At 39.2% G+C, this 17368-nt stretch overlaps 1 protein-coding gene across 7 annotated transcripts in view; it reads left to right on the top strand.

The window, feature by feature from the left end:
- The window catches only part of ehbp1 (EH domain binding protein 1), a 189335-nt gene that overhangs the window by 70656 nt on the left and 101311 nt on the right, over positions 1 to 17368 (top strand). For all 7 annotated transcript variants that reach the window (XM_015045733.1, XM_015045743.1, XM_015045785.1 and 4 more), the window contains one exon: positions 17120 to 17298. In XM_015045733.1, the coding sequence (XP_014901219.1) occupies positions 17120 to 17298 (179 nt within the window). The remainder of the gene's footprint in view (positions 1 to 17119; positions 17299 to 17368) is intronic.

The following is a 17368-nucleotide window of genomic DNA, read 5'->3' as shown; positions in this document are numbered from 1 at the left end:
GTTACAAGCTATTTAAATTGGTAAAAATTATTTATGTTACGATAAATACACTTGATATCAAATTTCTACGGAAAGCTGCCGTATCCAGTTTGATATCTATAACTTCCCCTGAGGGGTTTGTTTGGCCACACATGATCTCTGCCAATCAAATAAGATTTTCAAAGTTTTTTCATCCAATCAGTTGGTGGCCATTTTTTCTGTTTGTGGTGCTGGAAAACCGTGGCAACACAATTATTCAGGGAAGCATTTCACATATTAAGATATATTAAGATAGAACAATGATATCTTAATGAGTATATTCAAGGTTTCTCCAGGAAAACCTGCTAAGCCCGGTGGTTGGGTGCCAGGTTGGTCATTCATCCAGCGGCCCGTTGGGTTTTTGAGTTAAAATTTGACTTCTTTTCTCGTCGCTCTTGAGCAGATGTTTGATTAACTTCGTCAAAGACGCTTTATCCTCCTTGTCATTGCATTAGAACAACCCACTTCACTGGCAGGCTGTGAAAAATCGGCATGCCTATTGGACATATGGTGTGAGCCGAATCAATCTATGTATCAATTACGTATGTATATATTAAACTCTGAAAACAGCTTGCAACTCAGGATTTTCACCAGTGTGACAAAAATTCAGTTGGTTGTTGTGTGAAACAACGTAAATCTGTCAAGAAGGAGTTAGATCATTGCATTGTAAACTAAAGGAAGGGAGCAAAGGAGCTGAAACATTTTTTTAAGCTTTTATTTTTTTCTAATGTATACCATTCACTATGGTTGCAACAAATGTTTAGTAATTGATCACTCTATTGATCATTCTGACGATTCATAAAATAATTCTGCTGATGTTTCAAGTCTTAGCATTAAAATGCATAGATGCAAATAAACATTCTTTTTTAAATAATCTTTTATTGTCTAAAATGCAAAACCATCACATTCTTTTATTGTGTGCTTGATCATTTGTAGTCATTTGTAGTATCTACAGCTACTTTTGACATCTACATGTGAAAAGCTCAGCCCTTTCAGCTTGACTTAACATCAACACCTTGTAGAGCTGATTTGTTGCTTATTTTTTGGATTAACAGTTCGAAAAGGTACAATGATTAGGAGCTAATAGATTTTTATTGTTGTTTTACAGAAATTGAACTAGGGCAAACTAAAAATATGCCACTTGAGGAGTTCTGGATATGATATATTTAAGTTTTAAATTTAAAAGCACTGTGTATATATTTCTGTAAAGTTTTGGTTGTTCTTTCAGCAAATGCCTTTTGTTCTGAGTCTGTCGATTCATGTTAACGATTAAATCGATTACCAAATAATTTCAATAATTGATTTCTCACAATTAATCTGATCGTTTCAGCCCTACCATTGGCAAAATTTCACACCCAACCATTGCATAACTTCTGATTATTGAAAAAAATGCCTGTTCCTTTTCATGTAGGATGACACTTTTTATTGTTTTTTTTTTTTGTGTGTCTGAGGTCAATCTCCAAGTTGTTGCATGTGAAGCTTGAGGCTGTCAGCAGACAGTTCATGTCTTCATGCCAGCCTTACCCGTCCACTGTCCTGTCTGAGAGAATACAGATCCTCAAATGTGTCAAGTTTCGGATTTGCGGAGGAGCTGGAGGGATGAAAATGTCTGTGGGATTAATGTAAATGAACGGAGGGAGTTCCTGTTGGGCGGGCTGGGAGCTCTGTCTGGTCGGATTCAGTCCATCTCTCCTCCGTGGAGCTGATTTCTCCCCTCCCAGTAACTCAGTTATCCCCTGCTCCTCCTTTTGTTTTATCTCCGTCTCTATTCCGCAGTCAGACCGCTCTACACTTAGATGCTCTTATCTTTGGATTTTCATCAGGTTTCCGCTTCATGAATTATTTGCCTTATTTTCATATAGAGAAAAGTCAAAAGTTGGCATGTACGCGACTAAAAGTTCTCACAAAAAGTTTTATACCCACTTTTACATCTTAATTTACTTTGAAAAATCTAAGAGAAAGTTGGACATTTATAGTTCTTTAGTTGTTTGCGTAATATACTGTTGAGATTTAGAATCTCAATCGATGAATCATAATTTGTATTGACACACGGAGCATAAAATCAGCCAAGAAAAGCATTCAGACTTTACTTATTTTATTAACTTTCAGCGCTGAAAGGAGACACTTTACCATTACATCCGAGAAGAGTTTCTAAAAAAGTCTGTGCAGCGTCTGAGGAGAAAGAGGAGGGCAGCTGATTATATGGACGGAAGACACTCCCTGAAATCNTACCNTGCCTCTGTGGCCTGATAAGTTTCTGTTTCTCGTGAGAAATGGACCTTGGTGTCTAACAGAATCAAAAATGTAACTTTGTCTAACAGCGTGTGACTCTTTCTCGGCCTGGTAAAGCATCTCAACACATAATAGTAATCATAATGATTTAACTAATTTACTAATCTCAACAATACCTAATCAGGATTTGTGTTAAATGTAATCAATGGTGACACACTGCCACACTTTCAGAATTAAGTTTTATATATGTTTTAACAATGTAAGCCATATGAGATTAGGTCTGTCAGGATAACAAATTTTCCGGAATGATAAACTGTCCTCGAAGTTATTGTGATAAACTAATGTTGTTTTGAGACCATTTTCATAATAATGCAAAAACACCCTGCTAAAGATAAATAAACTTTAAATTCTAATGAACATTTAACACTGGACCTGGAAGACGTTTAAAACATCAAAAATAAATGAACAAAACAGAAACAACACAAAAAATGAACTATGGAGTCTTTGTAAGCAAAATTATCCTTCAAAAAAGAGCTGGTTAACAACAATACACCAGACTGAAGATTCCCAGTAGAAAGAGAGAGAAAAGAAAAAAACGAGAAATCATGCAAATGGAAATTATTGAACTTGTTTTAATTTCTCATGCGATTAATTTATTTAGTGCTTATTGCAACAGGCCTCCTATGTTTGTGCACTTGTACTAGTTTGAAATGAATTTAAATATCATGAAACGTTAAAATTAAGTTTATCTTTGAAAAACCAACACCTCGGGCTCCTGCCTGTGTAGCTGTGAAGCCGGTTACTGAGCACCGCTCTCAGGCGTGAAGTGAAACAGGAGACGACAGGGCGAGGTGGAGGCAGAGAAAAGACGAAATAAAGGTACCTAAGGAAGGTTAAATTGAATACATTCATAGATTAAGCCTGTGAAAACAACCCTAATGTTCATATTTGTTAGATTTGAACAAATATGAACTTCATGCATAATGTTTCAGTGAGGTTTTGAATCTCTGTTTATGAGGACAGTCCACAGCCAGGACTCATAAAGCAAATCTTACAGGAAACGAATGCCATTCATTTGCCTAATTTAAAGTCTTATTTCCTAAAAACACAGCTGGTCAGGTTTATTTTATTGTTCCTGCTGTGTCAACACACTTTGACTTTCCAGGGATGAACATTCAAACCATTAGCAGAAATATTTTTTCACTTGTAGGGCTTCTTTAATTACTAATGTTAATCAAAGGGTTGAAATGAGAGAGAGTTTTGTGGGTTGTGAGAGCTGCTGTGCCCGGGGGGCGGCAGAGGCCAGAGCCCCTCGCTCCTCCTCCCAGACTGTTTTCACACAACCTCCTCCGGTTCAAACTACCTCCAAATTGAAATTAAAGTAAATTAACATTATTTAATTGAGTTCGCACAAGGCTGGGATATTTCTTAATTAGCTTTGGCTAAGGTTCGCAGCAGGAGAGGATCATATACGTACTGCGAGGTGTTTCTGAGGTTACCGTGACGACTGAGGGATGAAGACGGAAGGAAGCTCGAGAGACGAGGACAGTCATTTCTTGTCGTCTGATCTGTGCCTGGTTGCTCCCTTCGTTATCGTTTTGTTCAATCCAAAGTTATTTCATCTTGAGATAACTTTGACAAACCTTTCAAGAAAGTCATACATTCAAGAACTTAATGAAAGTGGGTCATGCTGACCTGTAATATGTCATATCGCTTCTCAAGGCTGGTTTATAGCTGCTTAAAGATGTTTCTGTTCTGCTTTGAAAGGTTACATATTTGCAAATACTGGTGTTTTAATTTGCTTACAGTATATAGAAAGAGGAGACACAGATTTATTATAAATCAGTGCTATGATATAGCAGAAATGCCCTGATTTTTTTTATTTTTATTTTTTATTTTTTGTAGTACCAATGTTTAAAATGTTATGACACCAGTATTCCCAGTGCTTAGGGACCACAACTGCCTGTGAATAAAATTTCTCTAAAAACAATTGTAACTGCCTATTTTAATAGTTCAAACCCTTCATATAATTTAATATGCTTTTTTTCATGGTTTTTGTGCCTCTACGTGCCTTTATCTTTACGTAGCTTGACAGCAAAAAGGGCAGAGAATTGAATTCAGGACAATTGCATTTAGGGCTGTATCCATTGAATAAGGTGTGCCTGCTTGGCTTCCCCGACTAACATACATTTTAATGCATACAGTGGAAGCCACCCTGAGACTGTCGCAGAAGCTAGCATCTTATTGGAGTTGCACTAACTGGTGATCAGGACGATAAAAAGCGTTTGCAAACGGCAGTCAATAGCGTGTCCAGTCGCATTGTGCCTAGGTATTCAAAGCGGTGTCTTATTTCTTATATTTACAATATGCTCAACAGAGATATTTACAAATTGCCAAAATTTCTGCTGAACCACAAATAGCCAGGAACCTGTCGTAGTTTGAAATGGCTGAAATTTGAAATCGTATCTTTCCCACTGTTTACTTTTAACAAGATGCTAGAGAAGGAGGCAGTTTATCTCCAGCTGGATAAAGGTGTCCGATGCTGATCCTCCCTCAACTGTTACTGCACACTGCTAACCAGGTGGCTGAAATAATTTTAGCAATGCTCCTAACAGCCAACAATTTTGGCTTAGGAAATATTTCTGGTCACACAACAAAAAGCATTGGGAAAGCTTTAAGGGTCAAGTCTGTTAAGGAGCAAATTACAAATTGGCAGGAGACTGCTTGACAATTTGCCATATCACATTCTTGCTTTGATTTTTTTTTTTTTTTTTAATACAATGATATTGTGAAAATATTGGACGGCTGGCTCACGCCTGTTTAGAAACATGGGTTTTCTAGAATGTAAAGCTTTTAGAATGGAGTTGTTTCTTACTTTGAAACCCAGACGACAGTAGCAGAAGTAAAATGAGCAGAGCAGTCCGTGTCTCAGACCAAAGCAACGAGGCCTCTGTAGCCACGTTAGACTTTCCATAAGCCCTGTAATATTAGGAGAATAATCCTCCAGAGGAGTAAGGCTAAATCATTACCTCTCAATGTCTGCTTTTTGCCAGTGTGGACCCCTCCCCAGACCTTATTTGCTGTGTGTGAGTGGTCTGTCATTGGATCTTGTGGGAGAGCAGAGACATAGTTTCCTCTACCGATGCTGTTTTGGCCCAATCATGGGGGCTTCCTGTGACTGTTTCAGGCTGAGGGGCATCTCTGTCAACAGGTTAAGAGAACAGCACAAGGTATCACTGTTATTCCCTCTTCGCCCTTTCCCACCCCCCAAAATATTTGAAAGAAAGATTTGAGTACTTTCTTATAAGTTTCAGTTGGCATTTAGCTGTGCATAAATATTTAGATCAGAGCTAATCTTGTTTGAGAACCACCGATATTTGTTTGAAAACATAAAAATCTTTTTCCATTTAAATAGTACTCTCCGCTGTGTCGAATGGACGCGCCGCTGTGCATCGCATGCACTTACACGTGTTGTGAGGGCTACACTTTGATCCCGCAACCGTAACACGGCTATCATTTCCGCACCTTTTTTCTCCCTCTGTCGGGCGCATGTCAAGTTCACAAGTTCCTCCGCAAATCCGCGGACGGCTCGCTCTCCTCGGCGCCCGCTGCCGACCGGTGTAAAAAGGGCCTTCCGCAAAGCGCCACTTGTAATCTGCCTTCAGTAAGTCCTCCTTAGTTTTATCTGCCAAGGATTACCTCGCAAGCTGCGAGCGGGGAGAGAACGAGCAGGACGCGGCGCACGAGATGGAGAAACGAAAGCGAGCCGGAACAGAAAAACGATGAAGATGGAAGAAAATGAAAACAAATCACTGTGTAATCTCTGAAAGAAAAGAGACCTGGCTTGGAGTTAAAGGGAAGTTTCCCTTGCCGCTCATTTAGAGAGGGAATTGACTAATCCCTCCATGATTGATGTCGGCTATGAGAGGCTCTGTGGCAGACTAATAGGGCTTATGAGGATGACCAGAAAGTCTTCTGTGTGTGTATATGAATAAACCAGACCTTTTTTGTCTTGTGGGTCCCCCTCCATCCAGTGACCACAGAAGCCACGGGTTTGAATGACATAGCAGGCCAAGAAGGGGTAACTTTATCTTAATCTGGGCTTAATCTGCCCCAGTCCTCCAGGTGTGTGTGGGCTTAAACCACCGAGGATCGAGGGGTTTGGGGGTGAAGTTTAAGAGGGCTTCAGGTGAAGAGAGAGAACCCCGTGCACTTGAAAACCCCTCGGACCTCCAGTCTGACTAAGACCCCCCGCACATTCAAAAAACCCAGCACTCATTTAGCTGTGCCAATCCTTCCAGCCATCTACGAGTGGCCCTCAGTTCATTTTTAATTGGATTAACCCAGTCATACTGCACTGCTTAGAAAGACCTGCAAATTGTTTGATGAATAAGCTTTTTGATATGCATTTTCAAATGCATGCAAGTGTTTAGGAGAGTGAGTTGCCACATAAATTCTCTAGTGTGTGATGGAGGAAATGACAATGAGTTTTAAATGACAAGAACTATTTTTTAAGCACCCAAATATTCCCCCTGTGTTAGATAACCACATGGTAGAGAAATTGGAAAAGCTACATTTTTATAAGGGTGTACTGATGTATCGGCTGGCGGATAAATCAACCCGATTTCCCTAGTTTTGGGAGATGCTATTTCTACTTGGCTGCTATTTTTTGTTATATTTTTATATATATATTTCTAGTTTAGCTTGCATACTTTTTATTCTACGCTGTGCTATTTTTTTTCTTTTATTTTTGATTTCTGTTAGTTTAGTTTTATGTCCACTTAATCCCATGACAGCTTAGATTTCCCATTTGTGGGACTAATAAAGAATGATCTTATCTTAATTTTGAAGTTGAAAAAAAATGAACAATAATCCATGGAAGTGGGAATACCTACTGGGAAAGTTAGGTTTCTCACAAGCTTTGACCACACAATCCAATATGGCTGCATATAAAAGTAGTTTATCTGTCCATTTAACTATTTGTATCAAACATAAATCTTTCACATTCCTTCAGTGAGAACATTTCTGCAGTGTCTGAAAGCACAAACATCCCAAATCCTATTGGCTTGTATGGAGAATGTCCAGTTGCAAAGACCTCTCACTTCCAACAATTTCCAGCGTGAGGGGGTGCTATTGAGAAACGGCTAGCAATGGAGATGTAGAGTTTTAGATGATTTGTAGACTACCATGGGCCAAACACACAGGCAATAACTATATATGCTCTCTGTTGATTCCTGTTTCTCTTTCTGTATTCTCCTGCCATACTTCCTAAGTTTTCTCTGCTTGTGTGCGTATGTGTGTGCGTGTTGATGCATGTGTATTCTGATCAGGAGTCAAAGGGGTGACTTTGTAATTATGTTCATTTTAATTGGCTGTGCTATCATTGCTCTCATCACTGCGGCGCCCACGCTGTACTGGACAATGGCCGTATGTGGTGTGGGGGGTTTTAGTCGCTGCTACGTTAAACCCGCTTCCCTCCACATGCATTCATCTCCTTTACCTGCAGAATATAAGTCCTGAAGTGGCCTCTCTAATGAGTTTTCCCTGCCCAGGCTTAGATTAATTGATCAATGGTGCTGCTATCGCCGCGTCTGATCTCTGAATCCATTGCACTGCTAATTTGTTTGTTTTAAGATGGCAGTTAAAGGAGATTAATGCGATATAAATTTATAACAGAACAGCATCCCCTCCCCCAACCCTCGATGTTCTTGTTTTTTGAAGTGTCATTCAGGTTTTTCTTTTTTTTTCTTTTTTTTTTTTTTAAGCTGATTGAGATTAAATCTAGAGGTATGCAACAGAAGGCTGAAGAGATTGGCCCAAAATGTCATCTTGTGGCTCCAAGGAAGCATATGAAACAGAAGAATTGGAAATTTTAACCATCGTTCATGTTGCTCCCATCTGCCCTACTTAATGACACAAACATATTCAGTCACACTCAGGCTCATCCATTCCTGTATTCTTGTTCTTTTTTTTCTCCAGCTGTAAAAAGTAATTTACAGAAGCATGAGTTTGGTTAATGTGGCTGCTTTCGTTTCCATCATAAGCTAAAGCCAACATTTATAACTCCTGTTTCCCCTTTGTTACATTTTAGCTGATCAAGCTAGCACGCCAACAGTCGCTTTTTTTTGGCTCCAGTGTACCCCAAACTAAGAATGCACATTCTGAAAATTTCTTCGGAAATATGGACGAAAATTGATATTTGCCGATGTATATATTTTCCTACATTTTTGCTTCTGTGCTTCATTTAAACACCTTCAAATCCTGTTCCAAAACAAATGCCACAGAACCAGCTCCCTCCTCCATCCTCCGGAAACACATACACAAAGAGCAATAAGAGGGAAATAAACATTGGTTATTAATCTCGGTCCATACTTATTGGACCGATATATTTAAAAGTTACGAACATCGGTCAACATCAATGTGGGAGCCCATATATCGTCCTGTTTCAGTTCTAACAATCAAGTTTAGTCTAACTTTTCAAAACAGAAACTGTGTGCTGAAGTTTGAATTTATTGTGAATTTTTTCTCCCATCCAAGCAAATTCAAAATTATACACAAAGGCTCAAATATACATAACCTCCAGTAATATTTATTTAAATGTCTCTTACTAATGGAATTTTTTGGGAATTATCTGTAAAGTTACAGAAGAGTTGATGCAAATAGCAGTGTGATGTGATGTAATTAGACTGTTGGGAGAGCTAACTGGGTCTAAATTGTATCCATCCAGGTGTTTAGGAACTACTGGTTACTCTTCCTTCTTTGTTATTAAGTCCTGCTTTTTGCAGTCAACCAGCAACGAATAAATAAATAAATTTATTAATTTAACGCTAGACAATGTAAACATAAATTAACCACTGAAAGAGAGACGAACTGTACAAGGTTATAGTTGCTAATGCTTATTTCCAACTGTAGTCTCCAGAACATGCAGTGATATCAAAACTCAACTTTTAGCTTTTCAAAACATGAGTTCAGATATAAATAACCACACCATGCAAACTATCATAAGAACCATTGGCAGTAAAACAGTTCTGTAAGCTTGATGGTACCACCACCATGCTTTACTTCACCTTGACTACATAATTACTTAAAACACACTCCTTTTGTCCATGTTAATGTGTATTATTTTTCAAAGATTGTAGCCTTATGGCTCAATCTGTCTCTCTGACCTTTAACCTTTTCTCCCAAAGACATTTGGCATTCATGCTTCACTTATTGAAGTTGTTTTGTTGTCATGTCCACCTGATTGATTCATAGGTGTCACTAAACGCCCAAATTCAATGTACTAAATATAAAGTTCAGACTACTGAAGCCAACCACTTTACAAGCCGACCGGTTCAAATATTTATCATTTCTGAAAGCATCAAGCTTGACTTTACTCAACATCTGCATGTACAGTCACATTAATGCACACTCACTTTCTCTTCCCACCGACTCTGGAAGGGAAGCGCCCCCCACCCCCAGCACCCCCTCTGTGTGATTACGACCATAAAGCGTTATTTCCTTTGTATGTTAATGTGTATTATTTTTCACGCTACATTCCCTCCTCTCTCCTGTACCACCCTCCCCCCCTTCTTCATTTCCTTATTGTTCCATCCACTCCACATCTCCATTTACATAATTGAACTTTTGATTAGACTTCGTTCCGTCCCCTCTGCCTCTCGTCAAGGCAGTGTATGAAATCGGGCGCACAATTTCATGGGTAAGATGACATGAAGCGATCATTCCTGTTTCCACTTGGTTTTTTTCCCCCTAATGCGAGGACGACGGATGTACAAAGCTCAGATTAAACAAAGTGCTTGTTTTGACTGACGGTGCAATTAAATAAATACTTGGGTAGGTAGGAGCCAGCCAATCAGAGGTGCATTTCAACAGCAGGAGAGATGATAATAAATTCCATGAAGTGTTTGCGTTTATATCTGAAATACAATACAGAAATACCGTATTGTATTTGAATTACCGAAATACAATACAGTAATTCATGTCTCAGTGTCTCCTTTTGTACAGTTCCTGTCCATATATGTGAACATACTTAAACCTATTGCTATTTAAAGTAAGTCTGTGTGTTTATATACACTTTGCACTATGTCCCTTCTTTGTAGATGGGTTTTTTTTTTTTTTTTTGCTCTAGGCTCCCTTGAGCGGATTACAAGTTTTAAAGAGTATGAGATTCAACACCTCCTCAAATCTGACACTCTGACACTGCTTTGAAGGCTCGAAAGTGAGATTGGAAAGACACGGAAGCTCTTGTCTCTGCACGGAGTCGTGGGTTTATGTCATTGGTTTGAGGCCAGTTAAGTTTCCATTGAAGCGTCATGCCCCAGAGGGAGAGACAAAGCTGCCACTTAAAGCGTTTGACTTGTATCTTTTTTATGTCTCCGAAAGGCCGGTTTCAGTCGCTCCAGTGCTTTAAACTCCTGTAGTATTTCTGCTAAACTTTGTTTGTCCGCCTTAGTTTCGGCATATAGGATGTAGCCAGGTGTAGCTTTTTACCTTTAACTGTCGTCAAATATTACTTTGTTCCTGATGTAATAGTTTAAATATTTATCATTCCACTTCTTAGCAGGTGAAATGATGGTGACGGGTGACATGGTAAAGATCTTGATGTATAAGACATCAAGATAGAACTATGGACTATGGATCCATAGTTTAGATTAAATATAGACAAAACATTGATTACATTGACAGGTGAAGTGAACAGCACGGACTATATCTTCATTATGGTACTTGTTACTGGGTGGGCATCAATGGAACATTGTCAAAGTTGTTGCATTAGAAGCAGAAAAACTGGAAAATGTCCAGTAACAATGACTAGAAGACTGGGTCAGAGGATCTCTGAAACAGTTCTTACATTTTGTTGCCTGTCTGCAGTGGTCAGCATCTATGAAAATCCAAAGAAGAAACGGGGCCCGTCCAATTGTCATGCGAATTTTGAGCGAACATTTAAATGCCGCCAAAAAAAAAAAAAAAAAAAAAAAAAAAAAGAATGCGAATTGGGCGAGTTTCTGTCAGATGTTGACATTGCGTATAGCTGGAATAAACAAGATGACAAACTACCATGGACACCACAGAAGAAAAACGTTCTGCCCAGAAATGTACATCATAGAACATGTTGCAAGAACTGACCACAAAAACAGAAAGCAGGCTATAGCACATGACGTCTGGGTTAATACAACCAAAACAAATGTGTGTGTGTGTGGGTGTGCACGCGTATGTATGTGTGTGTGGCACTAGCGGAAAAAATGGCTTATGTTTTAACAGAGAAATCCTACAACTGCTAAAATCTGACACAACTCAGTTTTGTTTGCATTTCGTGAAGAAAGTTGTGCCCTTTGTCTACTTCAGAAAACAGGGTTTTCTGAAGGGTTTAATACAATGATATTAAGGGTTTGGGTCGTTTGACCCAGTTCAGTGTGGAAGCGAACACCACCAGCTGAAAATGGAACAAATGTTTTCATTTTGGTCACCCAATCGAACCAAGTTTACTGGACTATCAGGTGGGAAAACACCCTCAGTTTGAAAAATCTGAACTTCCTCTTTATAGTTTGCTAATTTGCTACGTAATGCTAAGCCTGACTCGCTAAGTGTCAAAAGCATGTTACATGTTAAAAAAAAAATCACCTTTTTAAACACTGGAGAAATCCTCCTAATACCAGGATCAACAGGAAGTCCAACACTTCCATCATCGGCTTCCCTCATATCTACTTATTCCGACTGTATGAGCTTAACCCTCCTCTCCCACACCCACCTCTTTCTCTCTCCAACCTCCCTTTTTTTCCCCTCCTTCAATTTTTTCCCCTCCCTTTCTTTGCCCCCTTAGATGTATGTTGTTGACACTGAGGCATCAGGAATAATGGAATCTCTTGTCAGTGGCTTGTATTTTCTGCCCAGACTGTTAGGGCTGTGTATAATAGTAGCAGCCAAGGAGGAAGAGGGGAGGTTATGTGCCACTGATAGTAATGAAGGTTGCCTTTTCATTTTTTAATATGGGACGTTTGTGGGCCGAGGCAATGCTCTCCGCTAATCCTACCCTCGAGCCGAGCTAGCTACATGGACGCATCAGTGTTACACACACACACACACACACACACACAGTGACATTCACACTGGCCGATAAACCACAAACACACACTCGTGTACAATGCATGCACCTTCCTTTAGGCGAGACAGCGAACTGTTTGATAAGTGCATTTCTGCTCCTCATGAAATTTTCACCCTGCCCGTGTTTGTGTCTTAAGGAAATGCAGCCTGTTCCTGTTACAGATGATATGGTATTTGTTTAATATTTGATGCGTTTGAAAGCCTGACTGACTGACTGGCTGCTGCATTCTGTAAACCTTTATCAGAAAACCATGTAATGGAACAGAGTCTGCAATGTAGATTGAGAAAATTACAACCAGTTATAGGGGCCAGGGCAAACAGCTAGTCTGTCACAGGTTAGATACTGTGTCGCTTCTTTTGTGTCATAGAAGACGTAGTTATGCTTATTCAAACAAAACGAGAGCAACAAGAGCAAGCATAGATGTGCTTGGCTTTGTGGTATCAGTGCACAGATAAATCGACCCAGAGTTTCTTAATTTTGGGTGATTGATCCATGCCGATCTTATCTACCCCCGAAACAGTCGACACCTCACTATTTCCAGCTAAGCAACTTTGTCGCTGGTGTCCTCCTAATTTTTATTTTTTATTTTCTCCATTTATTCCCATGGTGTTGGAGTTGTTTTTCAGTCTCTTGGTACTTGCTTATTGCGGTTCAATTAAAGCAGAGAGTGCTGGTCTGCAGGGAGACATGGGTGTGAGTGAGTCTTCATAGCTGCTACTGTGAAGGCTCAGGTTGTTTGTTTTCAGACAAAACAATCAGTCAGAGTCTCTCTTAAATGATTGTTCTACACATGGAAATTTTAGAGCTTTCTTTAATGTATCCTGCGACTAGTTGATTTATTACTTACTGCAATAGGCTTACTCACAACATGTCCCTTAATAAAAATCCAGTGCAACCAGTTGACTTCAGAAGTCCATGTGTTTGTGATTTAATATCAGTACAGATATAAATGTAGTCGTGAACTCAATAGCATGAAGAAAAGCTTTCAGGCGTCCTGTTTGCTCTTTGACCACAAGACTCATAGGAAAAAAACGTGAAGGAAATGGGCCTGGTCAGTTTGACGCCAAAATGGAACCTGGTGGCCAAAATGCAAAAACACCATGTGTGTAAAAACCAACTTTGCATTTTACCCCGAAAACACCGTCGCCTTGACAACAACTTTATGCTTTCCTTCAGCAGAGACGAAGAAGCCCGTAATAGTTGATACGGAAGTGACAATCTGTTAGAAGCAGAAGACAATTTTGCAAAGAATAGGTAAAGTGTTTAATCTGCAGATGTGTAAATTGTGTACAGGAACACCCAAAATAGTTGGAACTATTTCAAAACATGATCCTTTAAAGCATTGACTGCAACTATGCTGTATTTTATTGGTCTTTCACACAAAGTTCCTCCAAAAATACTAAAGTTTGTGGTTAAAAAGGTTCAACTGATGTAAAAACGTAGATCTGTCACAATGATAAATTTTGCTGGTCGATAAATTGTTATATTATTGTTTCGAGACTATTTTCAAGTAATATGGCAGTAATGGCATAGTCATGCAAGAACACATTCTCAAAGATCAATAAACTTTTAAATTCTATTGAACTTTTAACACTGGAACTGGAAGACATTTTAAATAACATGCATAAACAAAACAGAATTATTAAGTCACCATTATTTAAAATTGTCTTTTAAATAAGGGTTAGTTGCACCAGACTGAAGACTTTTGTCATGCAGTATTTGGAAGAAAGAGAGAAAAGGGGAAAAAAATCAATAAATTGTGGAAATGATTGAGTTTGTTTTAATGTATCAGTGCTATTAATTTATTTATTGCTTATTGCAATGGGCCTATAAAAACATACATTTTTCTGATTTTCTTTGAAGGCCATATGTTTATTTTCTATTTATTCTAACTTGGTACCTCTTCTATGAGAAAGTGTGTTTCTCTTTGTTTTTTTTGTTGTTGTTTTTTCCTACTGGTGGCGTTGTCGTGGTGTATTTGGAAGCGTGTCTGTGTTTCCTGCCGGCTAGGGCGCAGGGTCTGCAGCGCTGGAGTGTGTGTGTGTCTAATTGCTTTAATAGCACCTGGTCTCTAATCCCAGGTAATTAGAGCGCTCAAATTAGACAGCTACTTTCAAACCGTCACTTGAAAAAGCAGGAGGAGGTGGAGGCCTGGAGGAAGACCCCATCACACTGAAACTCTCGTTTTACTCACACGCAGAGGCTTGCGCAACACTGGGAACGGAGAAGGAAACAGATTTTATGTAGAGCCTGAGTTTCCGTCATGTGCTCACTTGTACATGAGGTTCTTGAAATCCTTGAAAAATGTGCAAACTTCAAATTGGTGTTGTCGAGGTTTGGAAACTGCCCGATTTCTGTATGAAGTGCTTGATATTCAAACCGCACAGTTTTGTAATAACGTAGTAAATCTGAAAGCTTCAATATGGAAAACATTATTTAGAGTTTAAACCCGATATTTTCATACACCTAATAAAAGCACAGATAATTTTTTTTTCTCAGTGTCTGAAGTTAAATCAGATTAACCTTTTCTTGTTTTAGGTCAGTTAGGATTACCAAAATTATTTCTATTTGCTAAATTTCATAAAATTTGATGAAAACCGTTTGTAGAAATGTAGAAATATTGGAACTGGGGGATTGTGGGACTTTTTTTGTTTCATTCTCAGGACCAGCCAGGTGTGTAAGGCGTGTGTGAAAGAGGCATGAAATATTGTTATATTTTGCTTTACCTTGTCTTTTCTGTGGAATCTATAATCTTACCACAAAAATAACAGTAATAAATATCATATAATGGTGAATTAAAACTGTCTTCTTTCGTTTATTTGTATTGTTTTCATCTCCAAAGTGTGATAATGTAAAAGTCTGGAAACATACCTTGAAGATTTTTGAAAAGTGCTTGAATTTTACAGTGGGAAAAGTGTACTAACCCTGTTTATATATTTAAGATTAGGATTAATGCATCAATTAGATTGGAGTGTTCAACATTAACTGTAGTTCAGTTTCATCCAAACAACCGAGTCACATCAGCTTCTCTCCTCCTCCACACGGTGATGTTGCCCTTGTTCTAATCGTTATCGACTTTCTCACTTTTTTATTTTTTTGTTTCGTTCTGTTTTGGTTGTGCGGCACGGCTGTATTGTCGGAGCCTCCTAAAACGTGTTTGAAGAAGCTGTGGGGAAAGGTTAAGGCCCTCTTTTAAAGATGAGCCGGAAATGTCAAGTGTCTGCCCCTCAGGCTCCCGCTACCGTCTCCCTGTACTAAGACTACCACAGGGATCTGCATCACTAAGAGACACACACACACACACACTGATGTGAAGGTTAGGAATTGCTGTTAGAGATGTCCTCTAGTCTCTTTCATTTGTTTTGACTCTCATGGAGTCTCAGCTGGCTTCAGGCTCCTGGTCAAAGGTTAAATTGGAACAATGGAGGATAAACTCAGGAACTTGTAGACTTCAGCTAGCTGGCTGCTGTTGATTTCCCACTCAATTAATTCTTTCCAACTGTGAATGCTTTATACGCTTAAAATCAAAATTATTCTCGTTTCTGACTATTAAAATCATGCAAATTCTCTTGTGGAGGCTGATTATAAAATCAAAGTCTGATTTTCCTTCCTACTGCCTATCCAAACAATAAAACAGACTGCATACCATCACGCCGATGCTCTTTCTGTCAAATATGAAACGACAGTTTCAGATTAAATCTTACTTCACTTAAAAGTTTCATTTTTTTGGTCATGTAGTAGCAAAAACATGCCAACAGAGGGGGTTAGTCAGCCACAGCAACCTTAGTTAAGAAGCAGAGTCCCAAACTGGTGATCATCAGGCCTCAAACTGTGGGGCTTTAAACTCGGTTATGTTTTGTCATAATTTTTTTTTTAGAGCTCAATATATTGTGATTTATTTACCCACTTCAGTTAAAGTTCATTCTTAGGAAATTTACCACTTCCGCTGATGTCAGACTTCATTTTGTGCAGAAGAAAATCATAGTGGAGAGGAGGAAACTTCCAGGAGCACTAGTGGATTTAAATAGGTTAAAATAAATCTTCTAATTAAGTGTTGTGGTTTAGTTAAAAGCAACCAAACACATTTCCCCACTCAGTGGTTTTACTAGTTAAATGTCATCATCTTGGCCTGTTTGCAGACATAATTTAAAGTTTCTGATCGCTCACTAATTATTTTTAAAGTGAGCCCTCCATTCCCTCTGTACGTTTTCCTCCATTACCATCAGAGAGAGTGTCCACACATCAGTCCCTCTGTAACCAGGTTAGCCAATATCCACCTGAATCACCAGAGTAGCATCTACTGTCAAAACAAAACCGTTGTCTCCGCAAGACCAAGGATTTGTGGGATTTGGAGTCCAGGAGAGGAAAAGGCTTCTTACGCTGAATGCGTTTAGCCCAGATAAGGCTTCAAAGGCGAAGCTAATTAATAAGATGTTTACATTATTCACGGTCGTGCTGCGCTTTCTGAATGACCCTCCAGAATGGGTGTGTGTCTGCACACACACGTGTGAAAGCTTATTATATACCAGTACGGCGTGCTAATTGATTGACTTGTGATGGGGAAGTAAAACATTTTACTGGAAAGTAAGTAATAAAGGGAGTGGAGGAAGTCTGTATTCTAAGGGAAACTGAATACTGAAGTAACGACAAGAAAATGAACTGTAATCTTATCTGATCTGTTTGCATAAAAAAAAATACATTGTTTTTATGAATGTTTCTTTCTATCCATTTCCAATCCTCCTCCCCCCTTCACCTTCTCTCCACCTGCAGCCTAGCCCCGCCCCCAGTCCAGTTCTTGGAGGGAAACCCAATGCCAGTCAGTCCCTGCTGGCCTGGTGTCGCGAGGTCACAAAGAACTACCGCGGGGTGAAGATCACCAATTTCACCACGTCCTGGAGGAACGGCCTGGCCTTCTGTGCCATTCTACACCATTTCAGACCTGACGTAATGTACGACACACACACACACACACACACACACACACACACACACACACACACACATCCACACACAAACTGA

Source organism: Poecilia latipinna, unplaced genomic scaffold, assembly GCF_001443285.1.
Source record: "Poecilia latipinna isolate Pla-1442-1.1 unplaced genomic scaffold, P_latipinna-1.0 Scaffold38, whole genome shotgun sequence".
NCBI lineage: Eukaryota > Metazoa > Chordata > Actinopteri > Cyprinodontiformes > Poeciliidae > Poecilia > Poecilia latipinna.
The sequence above is the reverse complement of the archived record's forward strand: the minus strand, read 5'-3'. Positions and strand labels throughout refer to the sequence as shown.